The 19,675-nt window shown below is 46.8% G+C and overlaps 1 protein-coding gene across 1 annotated transcript in view; it reads right to left on the bottom strand.

Moving 5' to 3' along the window:
- Positions 1-6,402: 6,402 nt before the first annotated feature.
- The window catches only part of CHAT (choline O-acetyltransferase), a 52,699-nt gene continuing 39,426 nt past the window's right edge, over positions 6,403-19,675 (bottom strand). The window contains 5 exon segments of the mRNA XM_032171447.2: positions 6,403-6,731; positions 8,731-8,868; positions 16,073-16,135; positions 16,286-16,427; positions 19,517-19,639. Of these exon segments, the coding sequence (XP_032027338.1) occupies positions 6,462-6,731; positions 8,731-8,868; positions 16,073-16,135; positions 16,286-16,427; positions 19,517-19,639 (736 nt within the window). The 3' untranslated portion in view covers positions 6,403-6,461.

Genomic DNA, 19,675 nt, shown 5'->3' with positions numbered 1-19,675 from the left:
CAATTACTTAAAACCATTTGATCTTTGACAAAGTATACAAAAACATAAATTGGGGAAGGGACACCCTATTCAACAAATGGTGCTGGAAAAACTGGCTAGCCACATGTAGAAGAATGAAACTGGATCTCTATCTCTCACCTTATACAAAAATCAACTCAATATGGATCAAAGACTTAAATCTTAAGACCTGAAACCATAAAAATTTTAGAACATAACCTAGGAAAAACTCTTGTGGACATTGGCCTAGGCAAAAAATTCATCACTAAGACTCCAAAAGCAAATGCAACTAAAACAAAAATAAATAAATGAGACCTAATTCAACTAAAAAGCTTCTGTGCAGCAAAAGAAAGTAAACAGAGTAAACAGACAACCCACAAAATGGGAGAAAATATTTGCAAACTATGCATTCAGCAAAGGACTAATATCCAGAATCTATTATACAAGGAACTCAAACAAATTACCAAGAAAAAAAAACAAATAATTCCATCGAAAAGTGAGAAATGATACGAATAGACATTTATCAATAGAAGATACGCAAATGGCCAACAAACATGAAAAAATCCTCAACATAACTAATCATCAGGGAAATGCAAATTAAAACCACAATGAGATACCACCTTATTCCTGCAAGAATGGCCATTACTAAAAGTTCAGAAAACAATAGATGTTGGCATGGATGTGGTGAAAAGGGAACAATTCTACACTGTTAGTGGGAATGTAAATTAGTGCAAACTTTGTGGACAACAACATGGAGATTTCTTTTTTTTTTTTTTTTTTGAGACGGAGTCTCGCTCTGTCACCCAGGCTGGAGTGCAGTGGCACGATCTCGGCTCACTGCAAGCTCCGCCTCGCGGGTTCACGCCATTCTCCTGCCTCAGCCTCTCCGAGTAGCTGGGACTACAGGCGCCCGCCACCACGCCCGGCTAATTTTTTGTAGTTTTAGTAGAGACGGGGTTTCACCGTGGTCCCGATCTCCTAACCTCGTGATCCGCCCGCCTCGGCCTCCCAAAGTGCTGGGATTACAAGCGTGAGCCACCACGCCCAGCCAGAGATTTCTTAAAGAACTAAAAGTAGATCTACCGTTTGATCCAGCAATCCCACTACTGGGCATCTGTCAAAAGGTAAAAAGTCATTATATCAAAAAGACACCTGCATAAGTTTATTTATTACAGCACAATTCACAATTGCAAAGATATGGAACCAATCTAAGTGGCCATCAACCAATGAGTGAAGAAAATGTAATATGTATACCATAGAATAATACTCAGCCAAAAAAAAAAGAAGGAAATGTCTTTTGCAGCAACTTGGACAGAGCTGGAGGCCGTTATTAATGAAGTAACTCAGGAACAAAAAAAAAATAATGTATGTTCTCACTTATAAGTGGAAGCTAAGCTATGGGTATTTAAAGGCACACAGAGTGATATGGACTATGGAGACTCAGAAGGGGCAGTGTGGGGGTGGTAGTGAGGGATTAAAAAAATTATGTATTGGGTGCAATGTACACTACTCAGGTGACAGGTGCACTAAAATCTCAGACTGCACCACTATACAGTTTATCCATATAACCTGAAACCACATGTACCCCAAAGGCTATTGAAATAAAAATAAATAAATAAGTTTGGCAAGAATAAAAAAAATTAGCAACTTGGAGTGCCTGCTTTACATATAAGCGGTATGAATTCAAGCTCCTCATCCACATATGGCATGAGTTTATGGTTTTACTTTCTCATGGATGTCTTTTACCCCCTCTACAGCCCTGTGGATGGCAGGCTTTTTTTCTCCTCTCCTGCACTGATGAGATGATGAGAAAGGTTTTTCTAGTTCTTGTCACATGGTCGGCATGCCTCTGGGAGGTCCTAGTTTGTGCAGGGAGTTTAGTTGCTTCTCCTGCCTTGCATGAGCTGTTATGTCTTCTCTGCTTGCAGGGACAGTGAACCCAGCTGGAGCCACTGAGGCTCTGTTCTGCTTCACCTTGGGCTCCTGCTTAGTGCTGTGCTCTGGACATCTTTCTTTTTTTCTGGAATGTGAGGACTTGCTTTCTTTCTCTTGAATTTGATTATATATTTAAAACTTTTCCTTTTTTTGTATATGGTTTTGCAGGTGGAGGGGCGCTTCTGCATCACCTCAGCCCATATTGCTGCACCTTAATATAAGAAACAGAGACTAAGGGATCCATTGGCATATACACAGCAGAAATAGGAAGAGAAATCCCAGAAGAAGCTGGGAGGAGCACACAGCAGAAGAACAAGGACAGAGCTGGTCCCTGGGAGCCATGGAGAACAGCTTTTAGAAAGGTCCTTTCGTGAGATGTGTGGCCAGCTTTTCCCAGATGTGGCATAGTGTTCACCTTGCAGACTCAAGAGGCTTCATTGAAATGAAAACTTAGAAGCACAAAAGCAGGGAGATAGGCTGAATTTATAAAGGGAACCCAAGGCACAGCACACTGTCTCTCTCAATCTCCCTCCCTCCACCTAGCTCTCTCTCTCACGCTCTCTCTCTCTCTCTCTCTCATTACTCTCCAAGGAGAACTGCTTAGGAGTAATTTGGAAACTTCTAGCTGCTCTTGTGAACCTGGGAGGGACTCTTCCCTGCTTCTGTACCAACACCCACCCCACAGGGAGCTTCAGAGGCTGCAGGAGGGTGGCGTGGTTTTGCATGTTGCGTGTCGGCTTGCCTGCTCTTGCCCTTCTCTCAGTGTCTGTCTCTGCATCTGGTTACTTCGGGGATGGCTGTGACATCTGTAATAAGAGCAAAACTCATATTGCTCAGATCCTGTTCTTCCCTTTCCCCTCCACTCCTACTGGACTACTCTTAGCCATTATCTCTTTGAATAGTGCCTTTCCAGCATCCCAAATCCCACAAACCCACATACTTCAAGGTTCTTTTATAGGGTCCAATTGGAAGGCATTTGGGCTTCCATTTGGAGGAATCTCAGTTCTGATTTTGTGGATTTTCATGGCTATGAGGATATCTTGCAGCTTGGAATGTATTTCAGCTGTGCAGGGCAAAAGAAGCTGTGTGCGTATGTCTGTGTGAGCCTGCAGCAAGGCTTGGCTTTTACACCACTTCCTAAGTTTTCAGTCACCATCTCATATCATCTCTCTACAACCCTGGAAGTGAGTAATGCTGATATCAATATTGCCATTGTACAGATGAGGAAACTAAGCCTAGAGAGGCGAAGTGACTTCCCCAAAGTCCACAGTAAGTTAGAAACAGAGCTGTGTTTATTGTCCAGGCATCCGGCCTCTGAGCCTTGTGCTCTTTTCTCTGCCCCACGCTGTCCACACATGTTTGTGCAGGCTTAAGTGGAGACACCCACTTTCTGTCTACACCCAGGTTTCTGTCAACCTGATCACAAGCATCCCATGAAGCCTCCCTGCCCCTTACCCCACCCCATGATGGCATGCCATAGACTAGGAGAGACTTAGTTCTCTCCTCCCTTTTCTCTCCTGGCCCCTGTGTCTTTTAGATATTGGCTACTGCTGGTGGCAGACCCCAGACAAAGGCAAATGAATTTTGACCCAGCTCAGAGAATTTATGACATTATATTTTAAAGTGAGTCTGGGTAGAAACAATGGCCAACATCATCTTTCTTGGCGTTACTTTTTATTGAATATAGACTTACAATTTTTAAATAATTTGAATATAATGCTTACAATATACAGTTCTTTAATCTTACATATATTTCTTCAAAGCACAAAACTAGAAATTAAAATTGAAAGGCTATACACGTATATATTGCCATAAATCTAGAACTATTTTATAAAAATAGAACTCAAATATTAACTTTATATATTTTAGCAACTTAGCAGTATTGTAAGGTGGCCACATACATTTTATTATGCATCACTGTTCCAAATGACTGTCTCGTTTTCCATCTCTTTGGGGACACCTGGAGCAGGCTCCTTTCCCAGGATCCCCGCAGAGATGCCCTTGGCCATGGCTCAGTGTTGCCTTTGCATAAAGACTCAGTGCACCCGTGTATTCTTGGAGGGGGAAGACCAGCTTCCAGCCTCTTCCTCAGAGAGAGGAAGTGTTCCCTCCTGCCAAGCATTTACTGTTTGCGCTTCTCATAGCCCTCACAGTGCATAGTTTGATATCTGAATGTACAGAGTGAGTTACCTTTCCATGTGCTCGGAGAATAGCAGATATGAGTTTGGGTCTGTCATATCAGTGTAAATAGTTTAAAAGAAAACCACCCAAACAATGCCCACTGGGGTAATGTCATCCCAAAGGTTAGGCCCCATGAAGCCTCCCTGCTCCTACTTGACCCCATGATAGCATGCCATAGACTAGGAGAGACTTAGTTCTTTCCTCCCTTTTCTCTCCTGGCCCCTGTGTCTTTTAGACATTGGCTACTGCTGCTGGCAGACTCCAGACAAAGGCAAATGAATTGTTGACCCAGCAAGGTCCTTGACACACATGCTCTCCAGTCCTCATAGTCTTGCAAGTGGGGACATTCTTGTTCTCATTTGACAGTGGAGGGAATTGCGTCTCTGGGCATGCATGTCATTTGGCCGAGGTTGGTGGGGCTGCCTGGCCCCATAGCTGGAGCTCTATGTCTTCCCAGAAATCCATGGAGGGAAAGGAACTGGAGGAGAACTCGGATCTGCACTGTGGTCACTTGGAGAGAACAGACAAGTAGCTTTGGGCCACCTTACAGCAGGTGGGCTGCCTTTCCCCAGAAAACCCAGGACCCTTGTGCTGCAACTTCCTAAGCAGAGCAGGAAGGTGGCCATGGGAGGGAAGGAGCATAAATCTACAGGCCAATGACTTAAGTTTGTATGTTCAAAGGGTAGTGCCCAAATCTCCCACAACATCTAATAGAAATCCTCAATCTAAAACCAGGGGTTCAAGGAACCCACTTCTTGAGGCTGCTTGTGTTTTCAAAGAGCTGAGCAAAGGTCAAATGCCCATCCCACCTCTGCCAGCCTGTGACAGTCCAGGTCGAAGTGTGGAGAGCCTTCACAGTGGCACAAAGAAGGGAGACCTACAGGATTGCTAGGCTAGAGCAGAGTGCTCAGCAGGAAGCAGCAGGATTGGAGGGATGTGGAGCAAAACACACGGGCTCTATGCTGTAGATTTCTCTAGTTGCTTTCTTACTCCCTCCCCCTACCCTTTAGACTTCCCATAAAAATGTGCTCTAATGGGAAGTGCCTCTTGCGTTTCTTCTATCATCACAGTCTCTCAAGACATCTCAACTCTGCCTCTGCTGACCTGCCTGTCTTGCCCATGCTGGAGCTGGAGCTGGGGCTGGAGTTGGAGCTAGGGCTGGGGCTGGGGTTGACTCTGGACAAGGCTGTGCCCTCCTCCCAACCCTGCTCCTTGCCAGCTGTCCCCTCAGTCCCTGAGGCCAGAAGAGAGCCCTGCTCTAGGCTCTACCACATGGGTTTTTGTCAGAGTCCCTGGATAGCCTGCTCCAAATAAGGGAGCCCAGCTGCCTAAGGGTCCTGCTTGAATCACTAAGATTTTCTGAAATTAATGTCAGGGTGGTTTTCTTAAAAATCTCTGTCTTAAAACAGATAACAGAAAAACCCAAAGTAACCATCTCTCTTCACCTACTGGAGCATGTAGGAGGGGAGGAGAGGGGAAAAGATGCAGAAAAAATGCAAATGGCAGGACCCTGGGAAGGGACCAGGTCCTCTGCAAACCCACCGGCACCAGGTACCATCTGCTTGGGGCTGTGCAGTTTACTCATCTTGGACTGGCCCTGATGCCGCCTGCTAAGCAGAGAGTGGCAGCAACTCCAGGGCAGTCACAGATAAATTTTTTTTCCTTTCAGAATACCTGGACACAATTTTCTGAGCTCAACAGAAGGCTGCCCCTGGGCACGAAAGCAGAAATGTGTTTGTGGGCCCAAGTCACTATATTTTAAATGGACTTGGGCTCTGTGGTGTGTGTAGGAAGAGTGGGTGCTTGCAGGACCGTACGGCTCAGTGGAGACACTGGGAATGCCACGATAGGAATGCTCTGAATCTCAAAACACAGCCTTCCCTCCCCAAAAAAAGAAAAGAGGTAATGACCTGGAGTTAGCCTCTTCCTTCCTAACTCATTTAGGTACATTGTATGTAATAGAGTGACTCATCCTTTCATTGGGCAGAAGCATCACCTGAACACACTAGGTCCTGCTGGGGAAGGAGACATGAACACTAAGCTTCCAAGGACCACAGAAGGAGTCCTTAGTGTGGTTCCCCAGTGCATCCAAGCTGCCTCTGAGCCAGGCCGGTTCCATTTCCCAGTGTGCAGGCCCAAAGGCACCTTGAAAATGATGATTCCTATGCATGAAGAGGGGACCCTTTCCTCCTAACACTCTGGCTGTGTGAGATGTCTCTGCGTGGTCTGTGGGTTGGACCCTGAGGACAGGGAGCTGTGGAAAGCTGGGGTAAGGGATGGGAGCGGGGATCGGCAGAGTCTGGCTGCTCTAGAGGCTGAGTTTGGGAGGTGAAACCTAGTGGTAGGAGTCAAGGCTGGTGTCCCTGGCTGGGCCTTGTGGCTTTTTCCTGTGTTGCCAATGGCTTGCTCTCAGCAGGCGGCGGCAGACTGCAGAGGTCTCTCATGTCAATGAGGCTTTCTTCCACAGCTTTTGCAAACTTGCTAGAAGTCGTCTCTTTGCAGCTGTGAAAGCTGGAGATGCAGAAAAGGATGGTCTCTGGCTGGGGGTTGTAGCAGGCACCATACCCATTTGGGACCACAGGACCATAGCAGCAGAACATCTCCATGGTTGTGGGCACCTGGAGAAGAGGACAGGTCAGGAGCTGCTTGTTCTGGAATGCAGCCTGCCAGCCTCGACTGGGCTTGGCTTCTCTATTTTCCACCTGGGGGTTTGACTGAATTAACCAAATCAAGTGATTGCTTCAGCATGGATGGACACAGCCAGAGTCATAAAAACAGACCCATCTAACTGCATGATATCAGAGGATGAGGGGCCCCAAGCCCACTCCCTGGTGTGCAATAGGCTCTACTTGTGGAGTTGGAAGCTCCCAGAGTGACCTGGTGCTAGGTCTTGGGCTGAGTCTCCACTTCACCTGGGGGCCATTTGAGGCACGGAGGCAATCAGGTAATTTACTAAATAGTCCCCTGGTGGCACCCCACAGTTAGATGCTTTCTGGAGGGAGGAATTTATGAACTGGAGGAAATCTGGCCCATCCTCTCTGTCGATTTCCCCCAGATCCTTAATTACTGTCAGTATTGCCTGGCTGCTCTGATTTCTCCCTGCAGCCTGGCCATGCACAATTACCCAGCGTTGGGTGTTTCAAAGATTGCCATCAACTGGAGTTTTACTTATGCACCTAGTATGTTTTGAATCAGAGTGCCGAGATTTTGTAATCCAGATCACAAACCAAGAAAGTATGTTTCTGAAAGCATTCAAGCCATAAATGCTGCTTTCCAGTTGGAAAACAACAAAACTCCCACACCCCAGATTAATTTTATTAGCTGGTCCTAGGGAAAAAAATAGAAAGGATTCTTGGGCAGGTGCAGGGCCTGGTTTGTTTTAAACCTACAGGTTTCTAGTGCTGTGTGCTGAGGCCTTCGGAAGCGACACTGGCTGTTTTAATGGGGCAGAACAAACCATTAGTCTTGCTAATAGAGTCACCGCATTGTCAGATAAATTTGCCGTGCAATAGCCGAAGGCCATAAAGCCATTCCAAAGCACTTTTTGCCCATGGATGATTTCCTGAGAAATTTATGGTGCTGTGTTCTGTCCTCGTTTATTCACGTCTGCATGCTCACTGCCATAATGACAACATCCAATTACTGAGTGGGCTTCTGTCCTCAAACACAGCTTATCAACCCCAGTACTGCCCACATCCAGCCTTTCGCAGATGAGGTGGCATTTTAGTAAATTGATGGCTGTGGGGCATTTCCCCTCCTAAACCACGACCTCTCTCTAATGGATTGCATTCTATCTTTGTGGCAGTGGCTCTCATACAGGACACCCTGACGCATTGGTTAGATGTTGGGCTGGCCATGAATGTTCTGCTGTTGGTCGTGTGGCCCTTTATAATAATATCTGTGACCTATTTAGAGGGCCCTGTCCATGCCAGGCCCTGGGCTAGGCTTTCTCCCTACATCGTTGTATCTGGCCAAGCCAAGACTTCACTGCAGACCTGCTGGGCGTCAGAGCCCGTGGAAACCGCAGTAATAGATTGAAAGGTAGTAAGGTGTAATGGTTAGGGCACCAGAATGGGTGTGTTCCTGTACTGTCTCCACCTCGGCTAAGTAGGGTCTGCTGATTACTCCCACTCAGGAGATGGGAAACCTTCTTCTTTTTTTCTTTTTTTGAGACAAGGTCTCGCTCTGTCACCTGTGCTGGAATGCAGTGGTGCAATCCAGGGTTCACTGCAATTTCCACCTCCCCAGCTCAAGCAATCCTCTTATTTCAGCCTCTTTAGTAGCTGGGACTTCAGGCACACACCACCATGCCTATCTAATTTTTAAAAATAGGGAGATGAGGTCTCCCCATGTTGCCCAGGCTGGTCTCAAACTCCTGGGCTCAAGCAATCCTCCTGCCTCAACCTCCCAAGGTGTTGGGATTATAGTTGTAAGCCACCAAGCCTGGTCAGTAAACCATCTTCTAATGAACATTCAGATCATTTTGCTGAAGGTCACATCGTTCAGAAAAAGCAGAGGCAGGATTTGCCTGACTCCAGCTAGTGGGCTTGTTGTCACTGCTCTTTAGAAAGCTTACTGACTACACTACTCTTGGGCGATAGCTGCACGGGGCTGTACCTGGCTAGTGGAGAGGACAAACTGGTTGCTCATCAGGTAGGTTTCATCCGTGAACATCTCAGGCAGCTCCTTGCACACGGCCCGGGCCAGCTCCCGCAGCGCCAGCAGGTGGTTGTCAATGGCCATCCCTGTTATGGCCTGTGTAGTTGGGGACAAAGAACAGGAGATGAGAAGTGGGCCCCCTGCACCTCCTTGTTCCCTCCTCTCTAGTCTACAGGACTACTGGTGACTCTAGCAGCCATGGCTCTTGCTTACCCAGTGCCTGCTGCCAACAATGTGTATGAGTGGCTGCTCAGGACTGACCGCTGTACCATGCGACCTCTGCTCCCGGGCCCTTGAGCATTTCTACATGCACTGAATGAGTCCAGAGCAGGTTGGGTTCTAGCTTGAGATGTCTGAGCTAAAGGTTAGTGAGTCTGAGCATTCCCTCCACATCTATATCCGCCTGGTTCTCTTAAGTGGAAAGAATGGGGCTGGCCTGGCCATCTCAACTACCAACTGCTTGGGCAGGGAGAGAGTTTGGGAAGAAGGCTGTGTGCAGGGCTTGGGGACTGCTGGATCCTGTGCAAGCATTGTGAAGGGTGTTCCAGGCTGTCCTGAACAGACTCTCACCACAACCAGCGCTGTCTCCTCCAGCAGGAGCCCAGGGAACAAGAGATAGAGGATAGAGTGTGTGAGATCTGTTCCTGAATCTTGGCTGCTATTTCATGGCTCAGGATCAATTCATTTAAACTGGATCCATAATCTAAGAAATCGTTTTGAGACAGGAACTAGACCCCTTAGCAGGCTCAGCTGACATTTTCAAGGGGAAAGAGCCAGTTGAATGATAAAAGTTCTTTTTCTTTTAATCACAAGATATTTAAACTTTTATCAAAGGATAGAAATATAGAGAAAGCTCCAGGATGTCAATGTAGGAGGGGTTCACGGAGGGTGAGGTGTCTGGAAGTTGGGGCTGGGTACTCATTCTACAGCTCCCCCACTTGAGGCTGGGTATTTAGTATGCACACTGGTTTTTTGGACTACATGTTTCTTTGGAGCAATTCTAGGGGCTGATGGAGACTCGGGGCCACCCTGACCCATAGCAATCACTTTTGGGTCAACATCAGGGTAACTGTGAGTAACTCTTGGGGTTTCACAGTTCTGTAGGATGGCCACTTAGCTGTCAAAGCCCTGCACAGGAGGAAACTTCCCATTCACAATGAACTTGGTATAGGTTTACAAGGCACGTTTAGGGATTTGACAGCTGTTCTCTTTCAGTTGCGAATGAATGCATAAAGATGACTCAGGCTCTGGTCTCTCTGAACCCACCTAATTAGAGGGTGAAAAGACAAACATTACACAACCACAGCTCACTTTAGACGTGCCCTGCCTGTTAGGACAGAAGGAAAGAACGGTGAGCCCATCTATGAAGGAGACCACTCTTTTAATTTCTCTGGTTTCCTCTATTTAATTCCTGATTTGTGTTGGTCCATAGAAGCAGCTTCCTTGTGAACAATCAACTCACCCCTCTTTTCACCACCTTGGAATAACTGTAGCAAGAGAGACTGAGTTCACAGGTTGTTTGGCTCAGAGCCATGAGTAATAACGAGTAAAATGACTTATAATTCAGTCTTTCATTCATTCATTTAGGGAATCTTCATTGAGTGCCTACTATATGCCTGGTGCTGCAGGTCCTGTAGCCACACAGAGAACAAGACAGTTGTAGACTCAGTCCTTGTGGAGCTTATGGTGTAGTGGGGGGCAGATTTCATCAACCATGCAAAAAAACATGATCGTAAACCAAGTGTGAGGAAGGAAAAACATAGAACAGTGAGAGAGTAAGTGATGGGGGCTCTGGACCACCTTGCCATTGGAACTTTATTTCTCCATGACCACTGGCAAATATGCTTACCAGTTATTAGGTTTCCTTGCTTCTTTCCCCCTTTCCTTACCCTCCATGTCCAACCACACATCAGATTCACATCCTAAGCATCTTTGTATCTCTCCTTTCCCCAAACCCATCTCTTTGATTTGGTTGTTCTCATCAACTTAAAATTGTTAACACAACCCTATGGCAATGCTTTGGAGGGTGTTTTCCTAGACATTATAATAAATTTAAAGTTGTTATTGTCATATATTTATATCATTTAGAAATCCAAATAAACCAAAAGCCTACGTCGTTTTGCCAGCACGGATTCCTACCCCATAGAGGCAATTCCTTACAGTCTTTTAGCTATTTCTTTTGGGTATATACTTTCTTTCCTCTAAACATATGCTTAGGTTACCACTACTGAATTTCTCAGTTTTACCTATAATCTTCTTGTTATAGACAGTGAAATTTCAGCTTTTTTTTTTTTTTTTGAGATAGAGTCTCGCTCTGTCACCTAGGCTGGAGTGCAGTGGCATGATCTCGGCTCACTGCAACCTCCACCTCCTGGGTTCACGCCATTCTCCTGCCTCAGCCTCCTGAGTAGCTGGGACTACAGGCACCCGCCACCACGCCTGGCTAATTTTTTTGTATTTTTAGTAGAGGTGGGGTTTCACCGTGTTAGCCAGGATGATCTCGATCTCCTGTCCTCGTGATCCACCTGCCTCAGCCTCCCAAAGTGCTGGGATTACAGGCATGAGCCACTGTGCCTGGCCAATTTCAGCTCTTTTATGACCCTGCTCCCCCAGCACACTTCTACTCTCCCATCTTCCCAATAAGATTATGTTTTAACTCTTTGTAGTTTGATCAAGATACAGTATACTCATGTATACAGAATGATATACATAAGTATAATTAAGCAAGTATTCACAGCTGGGTCATGTAGTGTACTATGATTAGATTTCCTTTCTTATTGAATTTTTTGTTTTCCCTAGAATTGACAATGTATAAATTATTTTTTTACATCCTTAGCTTTCCATGTATCTATTTCTTTTATTTATTTATTTATTTATTTACTTTTGAGACAGAGTTTTGCTCTTTCACCCAGGCTGGAGTGAAGTGGCGTGATCTCGGCTCACTGCAACTTCCACCCCCTGGGTTCAAGTGATTCTCCTGCCTCAGCCTCCTGAGTAGCTAGGATTACAGGTATGTGCCACCACACCCAGCTCTTTTTCGTATTTTTAGTAGAGATGGGGTTTTGCCATGTTGGCCAGGCTGGTCTTGAATTCCTGACCTCAGGTGATCCACCTGCCTCGGCCTCCCAAGGTGCTAGGATTACAGGCATGAGCCACTGTGCCAGGCCCCATGTATCTGTTTCTAATTGATTCCTAAACATGCAGCAAGAATTTCATTCATCCTCTCACTGCTTGCTTCTTTATGGACTGATTGCTCTCTAGGTGTACTTAACAACTGTTGATTTGTGATCTCCTTTTACTATCGTCCTGGGGGCATCCCTCTATCTTTTTCTTGTGTTAAATCTTCTGATATTTTTGAGCCTATGATTTCCTCTTTTATGTTTTATTTTCTCACTTTAGAAGTCTACATTCTCCAGTAGCTTTATGAGAAATGGTGCTTAATAAGTAAAATGTTTGAGACTTTCTCTGTCTAAAAATATCTTTGATGTATCTTCAAACTTGATGACAGTTTAGCTGGGTATGAAATGTGTGTTGAAGGTCACGTTCTCTCAGAATTTGAAGACACTGCTCTTTTTATCTTCCACCTTCCAATGATGCTGTTCAGAAATTAATTACATCTTTTTTATTGATCTTTGTATTTGATTTTTTTATCCTCTGATAGATTTTAGAATCTTCTCTTCATCTTTAGTGTTGTGAAATTTCCTTTGCTGTGAGTATTTTCCATCTATTAAGCAAGTTATTTGGAATATTATTCTCCTGGACTAAGCCTCTTTTCTCTCTTATATTTCATCTCTTTGTTGTGTTGATATTTTGGGGATATTGTCTCAGATTATCTTCTAATTCTTCCACTGAATTTTTTTCTACCATATTTTCCCCCAGAGTTATTTTTATTTCCTGAAAAATGTTTTTAGTTTCCTATCATATATAGATGTAATAACTCCTTTTATTTTTCAAAGAATCTCAATGATCACTTTTAAACTGTTCAATTGTTTCTTGTACTTTTTTCATTTCAAGTTTTTGTTTGTTTGTTTGTTTGTTTTTTGAGAAGGAGTCTTGCTGTGTTGCCCAGGCTGGAGTGCAGTGGTGCAATCTCAGCTCACTGCAACCTCTGACTCCCAGGTTCAAGTGATTCTCCTGCCTCAGCCTCCCTAGTAGCTGGGATTAGAGGCATGTGCCACCACACCTGGATAATTTTGTTGGTGGTGGTGCTGGTGTTTTTGTTTTGTTTTGTTTTTTGAGATGGAGTTTCACTCTTGTTGCCCAGGCTGAAGTACAATGGCACGATCTTGGCTCACTGCAACCTCCACCTGCCGGGTTCAAGCTATTCTCCTGCTTCAGCCTTCCTGAGTAGCTGGGATTGCAGGCATGCGCAACCACGCCTGGCTAATTTTTTGTATTTTTAGTAGAGAAGGGGTTTCTCCATGTTGGTCAGGCTGGACTTGAACTCCTGACCTCAGGTGATCCGCCCGCCTCAGCCTCCCAAAGTGCTGGGATTAAAGGTGTGAGCCACCGCACCTAGCCTTTTTTGTATTTTTAGTAAAGACGGGGTTTCACCATGTTGGCCAGGCTGGTCTTGATCTCCTGACCTCAGGTGATCTGCCTGCCTTGGCCTCCCAAATTGCTGGGATTACAGGCATGAGCCACTGTGCCTGGTCCATTTCAAGTTTTTTTAAAAAAGATTTTTTTAATTAAAAAATTTTTTTAACTAGCAAAAATGTTTGTTGGTGTTGGTTTTACTCTTTTATGTCTCCTCAATGTCGGAGGATCTATGGCTATTTGTATTTAAGAATAAAGCACTGACAATATGATTAGAAGATTTATGTGTGATGATGTATTTGTTAACCTGGGGGCTTCACTGTCCTTACAGTAGCTCTTCTTCAATATTAAAATGGTTCTTAACTAGCAGCTCTGCCTCTTGGCAAACCACTACCTCACCTGCTGACTAGGCTCTTTCACTGTGGGCCCCAACCATCAGTTTCTGTGAGTGTTCTCTCTTGGCCTGCTCAGTTTTACCACAGAGAAATCTTATAATCTCCTGCTTGGTGAGGGGTGGTTACAGAGCTAGTTCCCAGTGTGTATGGAGCTGAGTGGCTGGAGGGCTTAGTAGTAAGTAAGAAGAAAGTAATAAGACTTTAATTAACCAACTAATTTCCATACAGTATTCCCTCCCTCAGCTGTGCCTAGTGTCCTTAAGTCTAGAGTCCTTCTGCTTCAGCCTCTCCAGAGAATGAACTTCTAGCCCACCGCTGGGGAGGGGGGCTAGTAGCCTGGCTGCCTGGGGTGGTAGAGAGGAACTGAGGGTCTAACTACTTTTTATACAGATTATCAACTGCTATGGTTTGGATGTTTGGGTCCTGTCCAAACTTCATGTGTTGAAACTTAATGGTATGATAGTATTAGAAGGTGGGACCTTCAGGAGGCGATTAGGTCATGAATGGGTTTAAGGCCGTTAAACAAGAGGCTGCACACAGTGTTCAGCCCTCGGCCTTTCCACCTTCCACTATGTGAGGACACAGCGCTTGTCCCCTCAGGAGAATGCAGCAACATGGCGCCATCTTGGAAGCACAGGGCAGGCTTTGGCAGACACTGAACCTTCTGGCACCTTGATCTTGGACGTCCAACCTCCACAACAATAAAAAATAATTATCTGTTCTTCATAAATTACCCAGTATCCCAAGCTTCTCTCACTGTTTGCTGAGTCAGTCGCCATGTGTTCTACTTTCCAGCTCTAAAACGTTGCTGCCACTCCTTTCCCGTTCTCTTTGCCCTGGTGTATTTATGGCTTTCAAAAATCCCTTGCTGTTGTTTTTGGAGGGTTTCAGAGAGAGTGATAGTAACCCCGTGTGCAGTCCACCATGTGCAAAGAGTTTCTTCCACCAAGAGGAGGAGTTTACATCTTCCCCTTCACCCTGCCCCTGTCCTACTCCAGTCCAAACACCAGCTCTTCCTCCACATTGAAAAGGTTCTTAACCAGCAACTCTGCCTCTCAGCAAAGATTCCCACCCCCAATTCCAACCAGTCCTTCTTCCACCCACTTTGTAGCAGGGAAATCCAACATCTCCCCTGCTCCACTGTCCTTTGCAAGCTGTGCTCTGCTTTTCCTCGAATGGGTTTTATTCTCTTAAGGCTCTCAGCCTTTGCATGTGGTGCCCTTCTTGAGCCATCTTTCCCTTCTGTGTCTGCCTGACAAGCCTCTCTTCATCCTTTGTGGCTCACAGGAAGCACCACTTCCCCTGGGAATTCTTCCTGGCTTTCCCAAGCAGAGGAAACAGCTGGCTCCTCCATGTCCCCTGCTACTTTCTGAGGGCTCTTTTCACATGGGATTGGTGTTCACGTTGAAGGGCCTCTTCTCCCAACTACATGGTAACCTCCCTAAGGACAGGGCTTATGGACTTCATATTTTGTTTCCTAGCACCCAGCACCTTGCCTGGTATAAAGTATGAAGACAAAAAAAACCACAAAAAACCCACTGAATACATGAGTGGGTGCTACATTTTCCCCAAATAGAACAAACACTTAAGTATTTAGATGAATTAGGGACCTAGCAACTGAATTAGAGAGAAGTCTATGTTGGCTAGTTCTAAAATCCAGAAATGCATTGTTTCTGTTTTCAAGTATCTATAGTGAAATTTCTTCAGCTTCTTCTCATAGATTATATGATCCTTCAAAGACTGTATTAGAATGACTTGCAATGAAGGTGTTGATGAGCAGCCCAAGTTGCTGCTTATTCTCTATTTTGCTATTGTAAACAATAGCTTTGCAGGGCCAGAAAATAAATTATTTCTCTAAGCTAGAGAAACATTTCCCTTGCAAGTTTGATTTCCCTATTAATTTTCAGCAAAGACTTTTCATTCACAGGTAGTATAAATGAATATACAGAGAATAAGAGGCAAAAGCAGCCCTAGGTGGGAACAGATACTGCGTTGCCTGAGATTGGGGAAGGTGTGTGACCCCCACCGCTTGCCAGGCTTGAGCCCCTTCCCTTCACAGTTGACTCCTCTTGTATAAACTGCAAGATGCTATACATATTAGGTGCTATTATTATCATTATGGTTGTTTCAAAGGGTTTGAAAAGTGGTAACTTTTGTATTCTTATAAAATCCATGTCAAAAGCAGGAATGCTATGTTACTTAGGTTCTAAAACGAAGAAACAAGAGACTGAGTGGTGAAGTGGCCTTGCCAAGTCCCTAAGTAACAGGTGGCTGGGCCCTTACACAGGGTCTCATGCCATGGTGCCCATTCTGGCAGGCCCCAGGCACAGCTCAAGTACAGTGTTGTGAGGTGGTGTGACGTCACTCACCATGACTGTGTATGCAGTCTGGGCACAGATGGCGTCCTTCAGGAGCAGAAGCTTCTCAGAAGCCTGTCAACAGAACACAGAGGCAGCGCGGGGTTTAAAAGGCTGCTTGGAGCCAAAGCATCTGGTGGTCAGAGGGCCGAGCTCACGGCAACCCAGGGCAACCCACAGCAGCCTCACTGGCCTCCTGGGGTTGTGGGATGGGGCGGGACTTACTGGCACAGCAGCCTTGTGGTCAGTCATGGCTCTCACAAAAGCCTGTGCCTCTGGAGTGGCCGATCTGATGTTGTCCACGCGTCCCTCCTGGAATCGGCGGATGGACGCGCTCTCGTAGGTGGGTACCAGTCTTTGGTGGAGCCTGCGTGGGATGAAGGAAGAATGGTACGTGGTAATTTATTCTTGGGAAATCATAAACTCAGAAAGAAAAATCGTCTCAGCAAGCTTTATTTTCACGCCTTGACTTGACTTGGCAGAATATTTCATTTTAATATTAATAGAATTCTAGAGGGAATTCCCAAAGACGACGCTGGGGAGTCTCCCACACGGAGAGCCACGTTTGCTTGTATACACCCGGGGATGCTGCACTGACATAAAATAAAGAAATGACGGGTAGCGCTTCAAAAAAAATTCCCAACCTGGTGGGAAACCTAGAGTTTTCTGTGAGACCTAAGTGTTTGATGAATAGCACAGAATGGAATAATTGTGTAATTAATCATTCCCACCCATGAGGGAATCCTGTTTTATTTAAACTGATTCAAGCATGACCTCCAGAGGGAGGCAGGGAGGGGCCTTAGTGGTGGTGAGCGTAAACAACTGTCCAGGCCCTCCCTTCCAGGGGCAGCTGGGCTTCTGACAGACCCATGGGCACCGTGGCTGTGCCTCTCCTCCCTGATGACTGTTACCGGAGCAGCAGTGGCCGCTTCTCCACCAGCCAGGGGACTCCTTTTTCCTTATGCATGGGAACGGGGCCAGCGTCCCTGGGCTTGCACCCCTGGGGGGCACGCTCCCTTTCTCACCACTCAGTAAAGTCCTTGGTGTTGGGAGTGGGGGAGGAAAAAAGACACAGAGCTTGGAGAGAAGCAGTGACAGCCCAGTGTCACCCAGCAAGTCGTGGCCCCACATCTCAGCCCTCTCAGGACATGTCTCTCCCTCACTGGCTGGGCTCCTGGAGGTTTGGGAGGGCCGTGTCTAGTTCTGCAGGGTGTGTGACACTGTCTTGCTTGATGAGCAAGGGAATGACCTTCCTGTACACTCTGACATATTTCCCCAAGACTCTGGCAAGGAGCTCCTGCCCTGTCTCTATGGTCCCTGGAGGCAAACGCCATCACTGGCCAGTCATTGACCAACCCCAATTCAGGCAGCCTCTAGGTTTCTGCTGAATCTAGGGGCAGATAAAAACAATTGTGATTATTACAGCTTAGAGCCTGAAGAATGCTGCTCATGGGAAGCAGATCCTCTTTGGCCATTCGATGAACCCAGGAGCCTCTGGCTATGTCTGTTCCTGGCCTCATCCTGTGACAGCACAGCCCACAGGCAGGTGGAGGAGGGGTGCATTGTGCAGGCTGCACTGTCGCCCTCAGCTCTGGATCCGAAACTTGGAAGTGCTCATAGTAGAGAGGTCCCGAGCAGCTGGTCTCGGTGGCATCCCCAGGCCAGGCTCCGGCAGGATGCTGACCTCACGGTCTATCTCGGCCCCATGCCCTCTGAGTATCAGAAGGCACTGACCACCATTCCAAATGCCAGGTAGGTCCTGCAGCATCTCAGTACTGGTGAGGTTTCTGCCTCTTCAAGTCTCAGCGGCAAGCCCAGTCCTCATGTGGGATGACATCGGCCTTCCCCAAGGTGTCCTGACAGGACAGACACTCAAAGTGGCTGCACTCACTTCCTTGAGAATTACAGCCCTGCAGGGGACACTGGGCTGCTGTGTCCGCACGGCTGCTGCCTGCTCATTAGTGAGAATGCCTTGCCCTAGCTTTACTGCAGGGTCACGTTATGCCCTTCACGGAAGTTGCAAACTGAAAGCAGGTTTGAGGGCAGAACTTTACCATTCATAGCAGACAGTTGATGAGCCGCTGCTTCTGGAGCCCTGGAACTGTCAGGAGCTGGCCCCATCTCCAGGAAGATCTATTTCACAATTTGGTTTCTTCGCCTCCTGTAAGGCTAATTGACCTCTCCCCCTGCCTTCACTCCTGATTTCCCTACTCTTCACACCTTCCCCGACACACAGCTACCTGGGCCACCAGGTCTAAATCCCAGACCTGGCCGGACCACTCCTGGCTAAACCTCCCGTCTGTGGTTCAGTCTCTGGCACCTACTCTGTGCCAGGTATGGTGTGGGTCCTAGGAACTCAGAGGCATGCAAGATGCCCAGAATGTCAGGGTTGTGGGGACAGTCTAGAAAACAAAGCCAGCAAACCTGCGAACAAGATAAATCACATGAGTAACAATTGCCTGAAAGAAAAAGAAAATTCAATGTGGTATGACAGAGAATGGGTGGCAAGGGGCCCAGAGGGGCTGTGTTAGATAAGGGGGTGGGGAAAGGCTTTGAGGGATGGAACCTGGGCTGGAAAGGGCTGGTGCGTGTGGAGGGTGGTGACCCCGAGCCCACACGCACACCTTCTGTGGGTGGCAGAGGCATAGCCAGGGCAAAGATCAGGAGGCAGGAGAGAGCTGGGGGTGTGGGAGGGCCTCAGGTGAGGCCAGTCCACAGGGGGCACTTCTAAGCCTGGCTTTTGTTCTAAGCCTGGTGTGAAGGCACTGGGAAGTTTCATGTGGAAAGTAATCTAGTCTGATTTGCATATTTCAAAGTTCACTCTTCATGAAGACAGGATTACCAGGGGCAACAGTGGAAGCAGTGACCCTGGGGAAGTGCTGCCGTTGGCTAAGCATGAGCTGATGGTGGCCTGGGAGGGGCCAATGGCAGTGGAAGTGGAGGACAGGTGAGAAACACTTGGAGGAGAACGGATATGGCAGTGTGCAGGGATATGAGAAAGGGCGGAATCAAGGATGAGTCCAAAATCTTTGTCTTGATCAGCTGCGGGGGCTGCTGGTTCCATTTCCTTAGCAAGATTGGGAAGACTGGGGAAGAACAGGTTGCAGCAATAGGGCTTGGGTGAGGTGGGGGAAGTTGGGATGGAGAGCAGCCCCCCAACCCCAACCATGGTCCTCATCCCCTCCTGGCTTTTCTCAGCTCTACACTCCAGCCCTCTGGAGCTCCGTGCCCCTGTGCCATCACCCAGGCAGTTCCCTGATGGTACATCCTTCTTGTTCTGAGGTTGGATTTGTAACCCAGTTGGGTCTGCTCCTCCTTCATGCAGCCTCGGTCCCTCTCCAGTCTTCCAGGCCCACAGAAGGCTGACCCTCCCTCCAAAATGCTTCTAGATCCTAGATCCTACAGCACTGTGTCCGTCAGCCCTCCAGGGTACAGACTCACTCCACCTTCACTCACCTGTAGAAGGCCAGCTGGAGGGCCACCTGGATGAAGGCATCCGGGCTGCATTTCTGCTTCTTAATGAATGTTTTCCCATAGTTGTCAAACTTATAGACAATGAAGTCAAGGTTCTTTACTATTCTAAGGAAGAAAAAGAAAAGATGTTTTTATTGCATG

Source organism: Hylobates moloch, unplaced genomic scaffold (genome assembly GCF_009828535.3).
Source record: "Hylobates moloch isolate HMO894 unplaced genomic scaffold, HMol_V3 SCAFFOLD_3, whole genome shotgun sequence".
Taxonomy (NCBI): domain Eukaryota; kingdom Metazoa; phylum Chordata; class Mammalia; order Primates; family Hylobatidae; genus Hylobates; species Hylobates moloch.
This window is presented reverse-complemented; position numbering and strand designations above follow the sequence as displayed.